General features: G+C 39.7%; 1 protein-coding gene across 1 annotated transcript in view; it reads left to right on the top strand.

Annotated features, from left to right (window-relative positions):
* MTCL1 (microtubule crosslinking factor 1) overlaps positions 1-17,855 on the top strand; it is a 94,310-nt gene that overhangs the window by 46,144 nt on the left and 30,311 nt on the right. The window contains exons 5-7 of the mRNA XM_035125651.3: positions 3,747-5,072; positions 6,021-6,176; positions 17,632-17,724. Coding sequence (XP_034981542.3) covers positions 3,747-5,072; positions 6,021-6,176; positions 17,632-17,724 — 1,575 coding nt within the window. The remainder of the gene's footprint in view (positions 1-3,746; positions 5,073-6,020; positions 6,177-17,631; positions 17,725-17,855) is intronic.

The following is a 17,855-nucleotide window of genomic DNA, read 5'->3' as shown; positions in this document are numbered from 1 at the left end:
GTTAAACAAACAGAGGCCAGAAAAAAACAATTTAATATGCCTAGACGAATAAAGATGTCTTAACTTGGAGCCTCAAAGCTTGTGGTGTCAATGAAGTTTTCTTTCCTCCTTGAAAGATTGACAATCAGTCATCCAGAACCTGCCTACATGTTCCCCATTATCTGACCAGCTGGGGGAAAGTGGCATTTCTGTTCCATGTATACTTGTCTGGATCTTAGTTCCTAAGTGTTTTTTGTCACTTACATTAAGGTACTGAAATTTTTGGATCAAATATTAGAAACACAGGATTAAAAAAATCCAATGACGTGAAAACAAAGAGAGTGTTAGCTATACTTCTCTGCATTTAGTTTTATTGAAAAAAAAAAGTTTCTGTTCAGCAGAGCTGCAGAATGGAGCTTCTTGGAAAGTGCCAGGCAGCAGTCAGGACACAAAGAAAACTGTTTCTTCAGCGCAAGGTAGGATTATTGGCACCAGCCCAATTTCCTGGGCACCAGCTATGCTGCCATCTCATCCAGCTTACAGCCCAGTAAGTGCATAGCCATATTCTGCCTGGCAAAGACCATTGAGGAGGTGACAGGAGTTGGAAGATTTGATTTTCATCCCTTTCTCTTCAGGTCTACCTACTGGTCAAAGATACAGATATATATTTATATACATTTTGTAATACAAGCAATCCCTCAATTTCATCACAGCTTCTGCGCTGCAATCCTAATTTGTTCATGTTCCTCTTTCTGCCCGCCCCCCCCCCCCTTTCATTTCTGCATCTGGTATATATTGCAAGCTCTTTGGCAGCTAATGTATCTGTATGTAGAACTCTCTTCAAAATGCAGAGTACACATTGTGTAAACTTAGCTGACATGCCTATACCCTGTGTGTGCCCAGATTCTGTGAAAAAGACCTCATCAACATACAGAGGTTGGATGAGGAGGTGGTAATTGGCATGTTACGAGCTTCTCATGGATACACTGACTGAATCTTGCATGAACAGTTCTAGAGTTGGGGCCGATATAAGGAGCAAAACAATGCAAACACACCTTATGCCTGGTGGATGGGGTTGGATTATGTAGATGTACCCCCGCCCCCAGCTCAACCAGCCTCCCACTGTTCATCCTTCTGCAGGCCAAATGGAGCCGAGTGAGCAGTATTCCTTCTGGTGGTATTCCCACCAGCAGGGGCCAATGAAACTCCAAAACAGGGCATTATAGTGGCAAGGAAGGGATGGTGTTGATCACAGATAAGACAATAGAACAGCTTTTCCTCGTTCATTGCACTGGGGGTGATGGGAGTTGTAGTTCAAAACATCTGCAGGCCATCAAGTTGGAGAAGGCTGATGTAGATGGTTTCTAAGAGAAACTGGATCCCACAACCAGTGGGAGTTCATATCTGATAAACGAGACTGTCTAATAGATCAGGGCAGCTAATCTGTCACTTTAAGATTGGTTCACATTACAGATTTATCTGGTAACAAATGAGCTAACTTCAATTTCTAATGTAGCCAATGCATGGAACTTTTATTTGCATATTCTGTGCTATAATCCTGTTATTTTCCTGCTGCTTAATAGCTCTGCCTTGCTACAAGAGATGGTCCTTAATTAGCATGCTGTTGGTAATGAGCATATGCTTACTTAATATTTCTTTATATATTTCTCAAAATATTTAAGGCTCTGTGCATGAAAAAAGGAAAATGGAAAATGCTAAATTAACCTCACCCAGATTTAACATAAGATGTCAACAAACAATCCTAATCGTTCTAATTGAAATAAGATATATGTTGTTGAACATTTTGATATTGTTAACTAATGTTGCCATATGTTTTTCCTCTCTGCACACATGCATACATAACACACACACACACACACACACACACACACACACACACACACATTGATCCTAATTGGTTATTTTTTCACTAATTGGGATATACCATTTGAGAAGTTTTAGTTAAGGAAGTTAACCTCAGACTGCAATTCTGTACACTTACCTAGAAGTCTCACTGAACTTAACAAGGCTTACTTTTTAATAGACATGTATGTGTAGGTTTAGGGACCCAGGTGGCGCTGTGGTTAAACCACTGAGCCTAGGGCTTGCTGATCAGAAGGTCGGCGGTTCGAATCCCTGTGACGGGGTGAGCTCCCATTGCTTGGTCCCAGCTCCTGCCAACCTAGCAGTTCGAAAGCACGTCAAAATGCAAGTAGATAAATAGGAACCGCTACAGCGGGAAGGTAAACGGCGTTTCCATGTGCTGCTCTGGTTTGCCAGAAGCGGCTTTGTCATGCTGGCCACATGACCTGGAAGCTATACGCCGGCTCCCTCGGCCAATAATGCGAGATGAGCGCGCAACCCCAGAGTCGGTCACGACTGGACCTAATGGTCAGGGGTCCCTTTACTTTTACCTTATGTGTAGGTTTATACTATTAAGGTACAATAATTTTTAACATGGATAGGGAATCAAATCTACGTTCTTTGGAGATCACTTGTGGCTGAGTAAGATGGTCTTCCATCAACACAATCTTAACAGTGTGTTCGTAAGTGACTATGGAGGCCAATTCTGGATCCACATGTCCTTCCACAGTTGGGACATAGGTTTCTGGGCAGACGTTGATCACTATGAGTCTAAGTACCTTACATTTGTCTGCCTTAAATTACTATATGCTTATAGAAATTATTATTATTTTTTTATTATTATTTATTATTATTTATACCCCACCCATCTGGCTGGGTTTCCCCCACCATCCTGGGTGGCTTCCAACAAAGATTAAAATACATTAATCTTGAACTCCCTCTGCCAATACACTCTTTAATAGAGCAGACATTACTAGGAGATGCATGGGAGCTACATTGCTCCCATAAATGTAATGTACAAACAGGGACTCTATCACTAAAGGCAGAAGCAAATGTCAGCTCTGCCCATGGGCACCATTTTTTCCACGTGTGTGACATCTCTCATTTTATGGTTAATAGTTTATTTTATTAGTTTTGATCAAACAGAAGCTGCAATCGTACATGTCACTACAGACCTTCTAAAGCAGACCTTCTCTGGCATGTGGGACATATTGGGATTTGCTATAAGATACTTTATATTGGATTTTGTAGCAGCTGATTTTCAATTATAAGTGGCAATAATACTGGACTCCTATAAAATCAACAAAACTTTTATACTTATTAAGTATCACAGAGTGGTGTGATGATTTATTGTACCATTTCCTACACTGGAAAACAGCCATGTACACTTCAGTGTGCGTGACGGATAAAAGCCTAACATAGTGAGGGTTATGCAGCTCACAGAAAAAGTGTGTGCAGAATTACACTGTTGCTTGCAAACTTTGGGCCTTCTTTTGGGTGGCATGCACAATTTTTCATGGAAGGGCTTCTAAACTTAGAAACTAATAATTTATTCATTTTTCAGAAGCTGAAGGTAAAAATTTTCTAAACGTGCAATTAAACATGTGCAATCTCTGAAACATTTGTATTTGTAGCTGTTATTTTCCTGATAATCTATAAGGTGGCAATTTTGCCACACTTAACCAGCTATGCATTCATTGAATGTGTGTGTGTGTGTGTGTGTGTGTGTGTGTGTGTGTGAGAGAGAGAGAGAGAGAGAGAGAGAGAGAGAGAGAGAGAGAGAGAGATGTTGAGCTACAACTCACATCTTCCCTACACGTGCTGTATGGAGTTACAGCCATTGTGTTTGTATTTTAAACAATTTCCTCTTTCTCTCTTCATTTTTGGGATATTTTTCTTGGCAGGAAGACAGTGCTGACTTAAAGTGCCAGCTTCAGTTTGCCAAAGAAGAAACAGCATTGATGCGTAAGAAGATGGCCAAACTAGGCAGGGAGAAAGATGAACTGGAACAAGAACTTCAAAAGTACAAGTCTATCTATGGAGATGTGGAAAGTCCACTCCCTATTGGGGAAGCCGGAGGACCACCCAGCACAAGAGAAGCTGAACTTAAGCTTCGTCTGAAACTAGTAGAAGAGGAAGCTAACATTCTGGGGAGAAAATTAGTGGAGCTGGAGGTAGAAAACAGAGGTATTAAGGCTGAGATGGAGGATATGAGATGCCAGTATGAGAGAGCATGTTTAAACCAGGAGCATGTTTCAAGCATTCCTACCTCACCTTATGGTGACTCTCTGGAGTCAGCAGCAGAGCTTCGCCGTCATTTGCAGTTTGTAGAAGAAGAGGCAGAACTGCTGAGGAGATCGATCTCTGAAATTGAAGATCACAATAAGCAGTTAACAAATGAATTAAATAAATTCAAATTTGAGCCTGGACAAGAGTCTGGCTGGCTTGATGAAAATGCTTCCAAGTGCAGTGGATCCTTACAAGAAGAGTTGAAATCTGCCCGAATTCAAATCAATGAACTGAGTGGGAAAGTGATGAAACTCCAATATGAGAATCGTGTATTGATATCCAACGTACAGCGCTATGATCTTGCCTCACATCTAGGCCTGAGGACTTCAAGCTCTAGGGACAGTGATGCTGAGAGTGATGCAGGGAAGAAAGAGTGCGACAATGAAGAGGGCCATCTACCTCAACCAAAGAGAGAGGGACCCATTGGGGGTGAAAGTGACTCAGAAGATGTATATGAAAAGACATCAGGTTTTGGGAGTGGGAAGCCATCAGAAGTTAGTGATCTTTGTTCCACTGAACTAACAAGGGCCAAAGAGGATACAGAGTCTTTGATCAGCATCAGGCGTGAGGCTGAAAGGCTCGAAAGAGCTGTTGACCGTCTCATCATTGACACAGATAGTTTAATATATGAATCAAAAGTGCACATAACCAGCAGTAGTTCCTCTGAGCAAGGTTTGGGAAAAGATGAAGAAAAACCAGAGAGCAAGAATGAGCCGGAACTTTTGGATAATATTAATTCAAGAATGAAAAATTTCCAGAAAGAACTGCAAACTTTCCTAGAGAAGGTTGACAGTATTGGGGAAGGCCTCAAAGACCAAATGGAAGACCTTTCCCCTCTCCCTCATCTTACAGAATCCTCTAGTTTTCTCTCCACAATGACCTCTCTATCCCGAGACTCACCCATTGGTAACCAGGGAAAGGAGCTAATTTCAGATTATCAGGTAGGTGGACTTCTTGTTTGTCACCTCACCTTTTTTTTAATTCTTTCCTGCTACATTGGTGCTATTTTTACTCATGGCTGCTTTGTTATGATTTTGAAGTATAAATGATAAAACTTTTTTTTAGGTTTTTATCTCTGCAACTTTGCTACAGAGGCTGTTCCTCATGGCAAAAAAAAGCTAACAGAAGCTAAAGGCATCTGAATCTTTTCATTTCCTCCGTCCTTGATCTGCTATATTCATGGCCGTTTTGTTCTGATGTCAAACTTTTTAAAAAAGTTACTGAGAGGCACCATCATAATACATTTTCTTTTCATACTCCATTAGCAGCTTTGCTAATGAATGTGTAAATTACCTTTCCCCCTCCTATTATTCTGATTCCTTAAATGAAATGTGTTCTCAAAAGGTCTTGCAAAACATAAAAATCCAAAATAAAATAAGATATTCTTGCAAAGCCTGCTTGCAGCTCTCTCACATAACCGAGGGGTGAGCAAAGAAGCACTGTAGCCAGCGAAGGACTACCTTTCGTAACCCGTTTCCCTTGGGCTCATGTCTATACTGCCACAGCTGCCACACTGGATATGGCTTTTCTGCACAGCACAAGTAAGGATGGAAGAGCCTTGTATCCCCATATCCTCCATAACTTGTATGCTTGCTGTTGGTTTGACTCATGCATCCTCATTGCATGCGCCTCATAACCAGTGTGCATTCTTTCCCCTCTCTTTCTCTTTTTTGCTTTTCAGATATTTCAGCCCATTATTTTGCTCATCCTCATTTTAGTTCTGTTCTCTTCACTTTCTTATGCCACTGCATTTAAGTTGGTTTTTCTGTTCATGCTTTTCTTTGTCTTGTAGTTTTTTCAGTCGTCTACCTTACCCATTTTTGTTTCTTTTATTTCCTCCTGTCCTTTGTTTTTGTGTGTGTTATCAACCCCACCCATGCACCTAACAGTCCAAACTGAGGGATCAGATGGAGTGGCAGCGCAGCCAAGACCATGGAGACGAGAGAGAGAGTCATCATCAACGAGGCACCACCGAACCACACTGCAGAGCTGATGGAGAATTTAAACTCTACAGGCCAGGAAACAAGGGTTGTTTCAGTCTAGAGGTTAGCACAGCCTATTAAAAAGCTCCTGCTGCCCTCAAAGGGATCAATAAGTGTTTGTCACAGAAGCTAAGGCAAAGTGGTGGGAAATAATTCATATGGGCTATTATGACTTGAATTTGAGCTAAAAACCAACAACAGCAACCCACAATGTTTGCTTAAAACCTCTGCACCCTTAGACTTCTGTGATCCTAATGGCCACCCCTGATATACCTGTAACTGACCTGGAAAGAAACAGATAGCCAGAATGCCATGTGTGAAATGTGGGTGGTGGTTGTCTTGTTCACCTTGATGGCTTTGAAAAATCATTGGAAGTTAAATTATATATCTCAACACTATAGCAAGCAATAGCCACTACAAGACTGCAGTGTAGTATGTTCCTTGTATTTCTCACCAACAAAACTTTCAGAAAGCCCGTGTAATTCCCCCCCCCCCAATGCTTGATAGCATATAAATAGTTGTGATTTTATGGACATTCTCCAAAATCCCCCACACAGAAGGGCTTCCTTTTTTTCTCTTCTGTGAAGAACATCTTTCCAAATGTATAGAACTATTTCTTGTTGTATACATCAACCACTTTCATTCTATAGAACAACAATAAGCTTGCATGCATAAGCATCATCAGTAGGATGACTTGTACATTTATCCATAGATGATACATTATGAGCTGTCACTGCTTATGGTTGCAAAAGCATTAGTTTCCATCATAGTCCATCTGGCTGTGTCCTGGAACCAGCCATATTTGAATTCTTAATCGTGGGTATGTTATGTACAGATGTTGAGTGGTGATCTCTGTAGAATAGCAGTCACTACGTTTTGTTTAGATGTATGACTTTTATCCTGGATTGAGTTGACAGGAAACTGTTCCCAGTCCTAACTGGCTGAAAATCAGTGATGCCGCTAACCCAATTCTTCACCTTCTTCCAAAAGCAGTTTTACAGTGTTTAAAACCTTTTAAAGAGGGTATGAATGTATATTTGATTCCTTAAATGCAGCATTTTAAAATTACAAAAGGCTGATTGCATGGAGGAAGTAGCAAGATAGACAATTAAATCAGCATTTGATTCACAATCCAGCAAGTCTGTCAGATGCATTGCCTAGATTGGAAGGTGGGGAGGCAGATTTGAAATGTAGAGGAGAGAATAATGCAACAAGCCTCCATTTGCATGTATGTTTGTGCACAACATGTATTAACTTTTGTTGTGGTTCAGCCAGGCACAGAATGAATTGGCATAATCAGAATTAGGGAAATGAAGGAGGGCAATGATAAATAAACAGAGTTTGGAAGCATGTTGGTATTATGCTAAATAGTTTGTTCTAATGGCCTGTGTTGAACAGACATATTATTTTACAGTCTGTTTAGGGCCCAGGCTTGCCAGCTCTGTACTAGATTCCTTCTTTTAATGGATGAGCAAACACGCAGATGGGCATAGAGACATTAGATATTATAAATAAATTTGGTCAGTGTATTTTTTAAATATATATATATATATACAGTATATATTATCCCAGAGAATAGGAATATGAAGTAAATGTTAGCCATTTATTTCAGACATGTATATGACACAATATTGCAAGATGTCATAAAATTTTTTGTTACAGGGTAGTGCTTTACAGGTAATAAAACCTGAACTTTAATCCATGAGTCAAAAGTGTACAAAACACACCTGTTTGCCTGAGATAAGAGTTTTGAAGACCCAGTAACTCCAGCTCCAAATTTCTATATCCCTATCAAACATTTTTTTGGGGGTGTGTGTGTGTGTTTGCAATCAGTTCTATGTTTTGTCAAACTAAGGCCACGTCAACAATTGATCAAACTTTATATTGTATTAAAATAGTAGGCTGACATTAAATTTATATACAATGGCACAAAGTTTGGAGATCTCAGGAATAGCATTTTTTGCCACTTTTTTGCCATTATAGAACAGGGAAACCAAGATTATTTGCATGTGGTGAAATTACTTTTGAGTGTTGATTTTAGATTTTGTGTTAACATAGTTTGGTTCACAACTATGGACAATAAGCTATGAGGGCATTAACACTTCAATAGTTGCCCCTTAATACAGTTAACGAACTCCATTGTTTATAGAGTCAGAAGGGAAAGCACTGGAGTTTTTCTAGCCATATAAAGTGTTTTTAAAGCATGGAATGGTGATTGTCATCTGTGACTGTGGGAAAAATAGTCCACTTGCATTTGACAAGAATAAAAGACGTGGATTAACAGAAGACTGTGAAAATGTTCCCATAAACCACCCCGATTATGTGAATAAAAGAGTGGCTTCGAGATGTTAAAGTTTAACTAATCTGCATTAAGTGCTCCTTCAGAACTTTCCCTGAACGGTGAATCAGTTATTCCAACCTGCATTTGTGACTATGAGAACAGACCCATGAGCTTATTTATTCTAGATTCATTCATCCTACTTCTTCTCCTTCATTGGCAGGGATATAGGGATATCCCACCTCACAGTAATTTGCCAATCGGTTGATACAAAATACTGTATATTTTAACTGAGCAAAATTATATACATTGGAGATAGAAAATGGGAAGTCAGCTGTTAAAGAATGATGTTGAAGATAGCACTATTTTGTTATCTTCCCCAAGTTGGTGTGCCATTGATGCTTTCCCAGCTCAAAATGGCAAAAGGGAACTTTTTAGCTGCTTTGCTCTGGGAATAAATGTATTTGCATTGGCCACTTAGGAAATCTGTAGATTTTTAGTCTTGTTGGACAGGCATTATAAATAACGGATAGGGGGAAGTGAACCTCAGTTTAGTTTAAACTGCTTTTTGAGTATAATTAAATTATTGATTTTATTTTATTTTTTCTTAATATTGATGATACATATTTCTTTTTGCTAATAAAATAAAAATAGATGGAAGATTTAAAAAAATTAAAACGTCCCCCCCCCCCATTTCTAAGTCTGTTTTCCCACTGCAGATTATTTTATACATAGTGTTGTGGTAGATTAATTGTTAGATGACAGACAGTGTAAGTCTATTGTCTTTAATTTGGAACCACCCTCTAGTCTTAAGTTACTTTAAATTGCTACCATTATTTGTACTGCACCAGTTGTTATTAACATATAGTATTATTAGTAGGTAAACTATTGGGTTAAGTATATGCTTTGAAACTTGTCTTTTTAAAAAAAAAGCCTTAAGAGCAGACTTCTTGTTTTCTTCATTAAAGCTAGTTATTCAACTAGTTCAGCACAGGGGAGGAGACAGACGCCTACTGAAACATTTCAACTCATTACTCACAGATAGAATAGAGCCCTGCTATTGTGCGAGAGAGAACTATATTTCTAAATCTTTAATAGGAGCAAACTATTGGCTCCAAGGAACTGTAAGCAGAAGGAAAATAGCTAGTAGCACTGACTTACAATACCTTGGGCAAGTGCTAGAGTAGGAGTTCTTTATTGAATTTATATACACTGTGCTGTACGATGTGGATTCTGTAATAATTCTCATGTTTTTCCTTGCAGAAGATTACATTTGGGGTTCATTTACAACACTCTAGTGCAGGAGTAGGGTAACTGGGCTTAGCTGGCAGGCCAGGTCCCAACTCCCCACCCCCAGAGTGGCTCACAGGCCACTTTGACAGGTCAGTGGGTCTACCTACCTGTCAGTTACCTGATGTCAAAGGTCAAGTGTTTCCCTAGGAAACATGTTTCTTGCCCATGTGACTTGATTTCAAGCTACATGGGCAAAGGAGGCATTTCCAGCAAGTGCTGATAAGCTAATTGCCAATCACAGCAATCCCCCACTTTGGGCAGGGAACTCCATAGTCCTGTCAACTCCAGCAGGGCTTGCTGCCAGCTGATTGGCACTAACAGCAACCCTTGCTTCCAAACAACAATTGGGAGTGTATTTTAAGGTTCCTGATTATTCCTTTGAAGCTGCAGCTTTATCTGCCCCATACCTGGTGTCATATATGACATTAGGTATGGGGCAGGTGGATGAGGTTGGGGGATGGCCCCCAGTGCTCTAGTACAAGGTGTAAACCAGCCCATTTGTAAACAAGAGAAGCCTTTAACAACTTGGGATACAACTCATGGAAGATAAATTCAAAGTGTTAGAAATGTGACAAAGATAAGTAAAGGTAAAGGTACCCCTGACCATTAGGTCCAGTCGCGGATGACTCTGGGGTTGCGGCGCTCATCTCGCTCTATATGCCGAGGGAGCTGGCGTTTGTCTGCAGACAGCTTCTGGGTCATGTGGCCAGCATGACTAAGCCGCTTCTGGCAAACCAGAGCAGCACACGGAAATGCCGTTTACCTTCCCACCGGAGCGGTACCTATTTATCTACTTGCACTTTTGAACTGCTAGGTTGGCAGGAGTAGGGACCAAACAATGGGAGCTCACCCCATCGCGGGGATTTGAATCGTCGACCTTCTGATTAGCAAGCCCTAGGCTTTATATGCCAAGGTGAATAGTCCTTAATCTAGTCAAATGCTAACTTTGAATGAAGTGCAGGTCCAACTGTTCTGAATTTCTTCACTTAATACTTCCCATCTCCAGGTACCAAATATGACCACAGGAACCACTTTTGGATCCATAGCCAGTCATCTCACTTCACAAATTGTCCTTTCACCGCCTTGTTTTTTCCTCTTTCTTTGTGTCTTTTGAATTGTGAACCTCCTGTCTCAGAAAATACTTTAATTTATGGGGCAGAACTAACTATTATTATAACTTTGTTCATTAATGTGGAACAAGCATGTTGCTTGTCCCACAAGCCCTAAGATGTTTGGAATTCCTAAACAAGCCCTCTGCCATCCTGCATGACAAATTACTTTTGAAACTGAAGGGCGTTTCACATAAACAGTTTTGTGAAATGGCAACAGCAAGAAAAATAGCATAGAATCTAAGAACAGGGCTACTTGGTTCTGTTTGTGTGCCTTGGGGTGCTATTTTCTCAAACAGAGATTTCCTCACACTGCACAGGAATAAAATTGGGCAGCTTGTGGTTTTTAGCTTTAGAAAAAGGGACCAGAGAAGTTGGGGTTAAGCAGCCTTTCCCGTCACATCTACCTTTTGCTTAGATAGAGCCTGTCCCAGGTGGCTTTGGGTTTCTTAAAATAAGAAATGGAGTAAAAGTTTTGCTCTACTGTTGTAAGAGTACCTACAGATTTTGAACAGAAATCCTCCTGTTCAGAACTATAATACTTTAATTTAGTATCCTGTTTCTTCTAATGGTTTTGCCAATAAATATCTGATAGACTTGCGACCAAGGGGAATATCTTGCTATTCATGGTTCCACCTTTCATCATTATACAGTGCTTTCAATTTCTGTCTCTCAGGTGCAGCTTGGACAGGGCAAGGATGAATTTTGTTGAAGCTTAATGGTTGGCCTTCACACATTAGATTCAATTCAGCCCGGTGGGCTGAAACAGCATGTAGCATGTTGTGGACCAGGCATCCCCAAACTGCGGCCCTCCAGATGTTTTGGCCTACAACTCCCATGATCCCCAGCTAACAGGACCAGTGGTCAGGGATGATGGGAATTGTAGTCCAAAACATCTGGAGGGCCGAAGTTTGGGGATGCCTGTTGTGGACCAAGCAAGTGCAGTGAAATGAGAAACTCTGTTCCCTTTCCCTACCTTAGTGGTAGCAAAAAAAAGCACAAATGCCTTTTATCTAAATAAATGGATGAAATATAAATATATAAATATAAATGAAATATAAATAAATGGATGAATATATTGTTTTGTTATTTACTATGCTCGTATTGTAAGTAACAGTCTAGAACATAAGTATCTGTAAATCGAAGTTGTTGTTTTGTTAACTTTGTTAACTTTCATTTTGTATCTGCAGGGAATTCTCTGTATAACAGATCACATTGGACTGAGTTGAAACCATTTTTTTAATGGTTTCAACTTTCATAAAATGTATTATATGAATATATGTTTTATTTCCTATGGCATATTTCATTAGACATTCCATAGCCTTTTCATTGTTGCACAACCATCAGCAAATCTGTGTAGATGTTCCCTTCTTGTGTTACATTGTGTGTGTGTGTGTGTGTGTGTGTGTGTGATTTGTATGTTTTCACTAATTAAATGGGTACATGTGGATCTTGTAAATTCACTTTCAAGATAAGCTTGAAACATTTATGCAATTATTAGTAAAAACCCAAACAGCAAGAACAAATACTTTACATATGAGCCAGAGTGTGCATGAAGCTGACAAAATAATAGTCTTGGAATACCCATTATAAAATCATTTTTGATACCCAAACTCTAAACACATTCAGAAAATGGTGCATAATATTGCTCAACATCCCCAGTCTCATTTTAGCAAAAGTTTCAGGTATAGACATATATTTCATATTACTATATTTCATAAAGTGGAATGTTCTAAATTAGAGTTAGAATCTGGACTTTATTTTTAACTAAATGAAATATAGTTTATGTATAATACTTGGATATAGGAAGTAATATTGAATGGTAACATGAATTCATATCAATTTTAGATGTGATTACTCTTAAGTATGTTCTGTCCTGTTTTCACATTGATAGTGTTTTTTATTTTAAAAAATTATGTGTGAAAATTTATACTCAGATATGTATTTTGTGCATTTCTGAACATACTTTATCTTAAAATGCACATTTTAATTCATTTTGATACTTTTTAAAGGCTAAAACTTTATCACATTAATATAAAATAAGAGCATGGTATGCAGTACAATGTCAGTGAAAGCATAATATGTTTACTTATTTATATTTTCAAACGGGGATTGGAACTGCTCGTCTCTTTTTCTTTCCCCCAATACTTACTTAGCTTTTCTTTTTTATTATTTGATGCATGTTTGAAATTGAATCAATGAAATATAATTCTCAAAATAGTTGCACATGGGCTAAAAATATGGATGTCATCCCCCCCAACCCAAAATGGCAACACTCTTCAACATTAATTTGTGAGTCCAAGTGACCTTCCACCGGTTTCTTGTCTCTCTCTCTCTTGATTTTATGTATATCTGAAGAATAAGAAACATATAAAAGTTTTCTTGTTATTCTGTAATCAGAAAGCGTTGGGAAAAGACTTTTCAGCAGTGAAAACATGGAAACCAATCCCTCTTCCTTGTTAATTGTCCTAGTTAGAGGACTGTCTTAAGTTTTAGTTACAGGTAGGTAGCCGTGTTGGTCTGAGTCGAAGCAAAATAAAAAAATTCCTTCAGTAGCACCTTAAAGACCAACTAAGTTTTTATTTTGGTATGAGCTTTCGTGTGCACTTCTTCATGGTATCTGAAGAAGTGTGCATGCACACGAAAGCTCATACCAAAATAAAAACTTAGTTGGTCTTTAAGGTGCTACTGAAGGAATTTTTTTATTTGTCTTAAGTTTGTTATGGATTTAGAAGGTGGGAGGACTTTTTATTTTAGTAAGCAACCTTTGAAATTAAACAACAAATACAAAAAGAAATATTTGTAAATTAATGTTGAGTTTTCTAAAATGAATCTATAGCACTCAATGCATTAGAACCTAATCTAGGAACTATAAGTGCAGGCTTCCCCAAACTAAGGCCAACAAGGCTCATTTATGCGGCCCCCGGCAGCCCCCACTGCCTGCTGCTGCCACCCACTCTCACTGGTGCGGCGCGGCATGGCGTGGCTGCCCACTTCCAGGTCACCAGAGCATCAGAAATAGCTTATGTGCATGTGCAAGTGTCATTTCCGGCGCACTTCCGGGCCAGAGGAGGCTCATGCGCATGTGCACAAGCTATTTCCGGTGTTCCGGCGATCCGGAAGTGTGCCGGAAATCGTGTGTGTGCACGCGTATGGGCATGTGCTCCCGCGCACTCCGGCCCACAGCGCGATCGGCGCTGGCGACAGCGGCCCTTGGCGAGGTAAGTTTGGGGACCCCTGTATAAGTGCAACAGCATTCCCATTTGGCTGATTGGGACTAGAGAGTAGAAACCTCTTGCTGTGCTGGTATGTTGTTAGGTGGATTGAGAGCAGGCAGTGGTGTAGTGTGGCCAGACTTAGGTCAGTTTTTTCCTATTTTCTTATCCCCCTACTCCCCGCCCATATCTTCCCAATAATGGATTGGTGCTGTGGATGTGGTGGGAGATGTAAAAATATTGATTCCAGTAAAAGTAACAGCAATTTCCCTGGACTGGGATGCCTGTGAGTTGTGTTATTCCGCATTTGCATTATGTTCAATAGTTCTGTGTTACTATCCAATAGTCTGCATTGTTTGAGTTTATTTTTCTGTGTCTATGACTCCCCCCCCCCCGCCGCCGCCCCTTTTCTCTATGATGTAAGTAGGTCATAATGATGAATGTTGCCTCACCTGCATCAAATATATAATTAGTCAAAAGAGAGAAAGGGAATAATATGAGTGAATAGAGTTATAAGACTGTATCGTTGCTTCAACAATTCAGCTTTCCTGACAAATCAGGAAACATACCTTTTATTGGTGTGAAATTCCTGGGATCCCTTAGAAGACTCTGTCCTCTGATGGTCTCTGATCACTCAGCTGCTTTGTTAAGTCTGGAGTCAAGGCTTAGAAAGTCTTCACCTGCCAGTGAAAGGACAAGGAGGGAGCAAGTCTAAATTCTCCAGGAAGGGAGCTCCAAAGTCTGAGAGCAGCCACTCAGAAGGCCTTCTCCCATTTACCTGAATACATCCAGACAAAACAATATGGGGTGAGATATACTAACCTTAGTATCCACCCAGGCCAGAACACATAATTAAAATGTAAACATATATTTAACTGGGGAACATAGCATCTGGAACAAGTAATATTAAGAGTGCTAATAGCCTAAACTAACATACCGTTACAGTTATCCTAGGTCTTTATACTTTCATTTTTACTGCCATCTCATTCCCTCTCCTCTGTCCCTACAGAACTATCCCAACTCTTCACCTGCCATTCTCAGCCATCATTTCCAACCTCACACCTACTGTGACTCACACTCTCTTCCAGTCCAACATTCTCTAAATGAAACTCCACCCATGGAAGTATAGATTCTATTCATGTTGTATATACAACATGAGAGAGCCAGTGTGGTGTAGTGGTTAAGAGCGGCAGACTCGTAAACTGGGGAACCGGGTTCGCGTCTCCGCTCCTCCACATGCAGCTGCTGGGTGACCTTGGGCTAGTCACACTTCTTTGAAGTCTCTCAGCCCCACTCACCTCACAGAGTGTTTGTTGTGGGGGAGGAAGGAAAAGGAGATTGTGAGCCGCTTTGAGACTACTTTGGGTAGTGATAAAGCGGGATATCAAATCCAAACTCTTCTCTTCTTCTTCTACAATGCACTGTAAACACAACAAATATTAGACTCACTGATGCTGAGACTTGCCAGTAGAAGGATTGTTTCCTCCAATTATTGTTGCTAGTATTTAATAGTGTGTTATATATTTATTTAGAAGATTTTTTAAAACTGCCTTTCACTATATAGTTATAGGGTAAGTTACTTCAATAGAAAATGCAATCATAAAACAAATAAAATCATTACAATTATAAAATACACAAAAGCTATTCCAAATGAGCAGAGCAATATAAATTCAGCAAAATACTTTAATTAATTAATTAATTAATTAGCTAGCTAGCTCTTCATTGTTTATTTATTAGACTGGGAGACTGGTATGCATGTTTCCCCTTCTGCTTAAAGGGCGCTTGAGGATCAGGCTCTCTAGAAATCTTTAGAGACGGGAATTACTAATTAAAAGATTTTAGTCATGTACTTTGTGTCTATTAAAGCTGAAGCTAACACTTCATTTAAAATGAAATAAACCTATGCATAAGCAGTTCACAGATTAGCCTCATTACTTGAAACTTTTACATTTTGCTGACATGGAACTCTCATGATAGGAGTCATTTGCATAGGGTAGCGCAGTACACCTTATGTTATCTCCATCAAAGTCTTAACATGTTCAGCTGGAGATAGGCAATACTTTTAAAGAAATGTAAAAGTAGTTTCACTTCTCACAGTTGTGCATACATGTTTGTCCTCATCACCTGTATAGTCAAACAGTCTTTTGGGGGGGAAATATAAAACCTGTAGACCAAAGCCAATGTAGAATGAGTGTACACACCACTAGCAGACATCCTAATATCAAACCATATTCAGCTATCTGAAAAATACAACAATCTAGTTTTAACATGAGTTTAAGAGAACTCTGATTTTTGTTTTTTGGAATATTTTTTTCCTTTTCCTTTAGAGCCAAATCTTAAGTCATTGTACAGTGAAACTTCTTTTTCCTTTCCTTCCTCCCTCAAAATCTGCTACAGAGGGTCCCCCTCCCTCCAAAGCCAATTTTGAGGGAATGCAGTGGCCTAGAGGGGACAGGAGAGGAAGCAGAAGTTCTGTTACATGCACAGAAGTCCTTTGCACCAGCAGAGGTGCACTAGATATGGCCCACTAGTATCATCTGATTATTATTTTTTTACAAGTTGGCTGTATGTAGCTTTTACCCCTTTGACATTTTACAAAATCAGAATACAACAATCAATCTGCTCAAGCAACACAGAAATGCTAGAAAACAAGAAATGTGGAGGGGGTTGCATTTTCTGGATCTCCTCCTGACACATCTGAAACAGCCAAGGATCCAGGCTGAGAACAGATTTTGCCCAAGGCTGCCAGGATCCTTACTTTAAATATACAGTCATACCTCGGGTTGCAAACACTGCGGGTTGCACATTTTCGGGTTGCGCTCCGCGCCAAACCCAGAAGTACCGGAATGGGTTACTTCTGGGTTTTGGCGCTCGCACATGCGCAGAAACATAAAATGACATAATGCACAGAAGTGCTGAATTGTGTCACGCGCATGCGCAGGCGCAGTGCTGCGGGTTGCGAATGTGCCTCCCGCACGGATCATGTTCACAACCTGAGGTATGACTGTATACTTGATTTAACATATTAAATTAATTATACTTTTACATTTGTTGCTGGAACATGATGTTGGCCTGTGATTGATGACACATAGAAATTTGGCTATTTGAAGTTCTGCGAATTAAAAATTAGATGTAAGGATAATCTTGTTTTTTATCACATTGGACATTTTACTATCAAATAGAATAGAGCCCCTAAAAACATAAATAACTTTTTGATGATCTCCATAACCTTCAAGTGACACACAGACTAGTAAATACATAGTCTCTGATCCAGATACAGTTTTTCACAACATGTACACAGTCTGAGATGTGCATGTTACTATCGACAGTGCAAATGAGAAAAGGCCTGAAAGCCCCCTGTCTTAATGTGTATCCTAATATGGATACAGGCCACAGGTCTACATGTGCAGTTCCTGATCCAGCAATGGAATCTGTGTGCAGATTTTTCATTCATTTGGAATTAGATCTCACTGAATATGAACACAATGCATATTTGAAGTGTCTTTTCACTGTGTAGTTGTGTGTCTCAGTGATGTCTGTCCTGTAGTTCTGTCAGACCTGTTAGAACCTTACTCCTTTGTCCTGCTGATCAGCTCAGGAACTGCCATGTTTTACCTGTACAGAATATATCGATTCAGGAGCTTCAGGCTCAACTTGAGCAAGAGGTGAAACTTCGCCAAGAGGAGCAAGAAACGTTTACAGAAAAGATAATTCAGGTAAATGCATAATGCAGTTGTTGGAAGAGACCTTTGTCTGTTTTTCTGACTATCAGAAACTCCTTAGTTTGTGGTAAGAATTTAGAAGTTTCTTAAATGAGTTTCAGTGCTGTTTCATAGATAGTTTTGTT

Source organism: Zootoca vivipara, chromosome 8 (genome assembly GCF_965207765.1).
Source record: "Zootoca vivipara chromosome 8, rZooViv2.hap1.1, whole genome shotgun sequence".
Lineage (NCBI taxonomy): Eukaryota > Metazoa > Chordata > Lepidosauria > Squamata > Lacertidae > Zootoca > Zootoca vivipara.
Note: the sequence above shows the minus strand (reverse complement) of the source record. Positions and strands in the feature narration are given on the sequence as shown.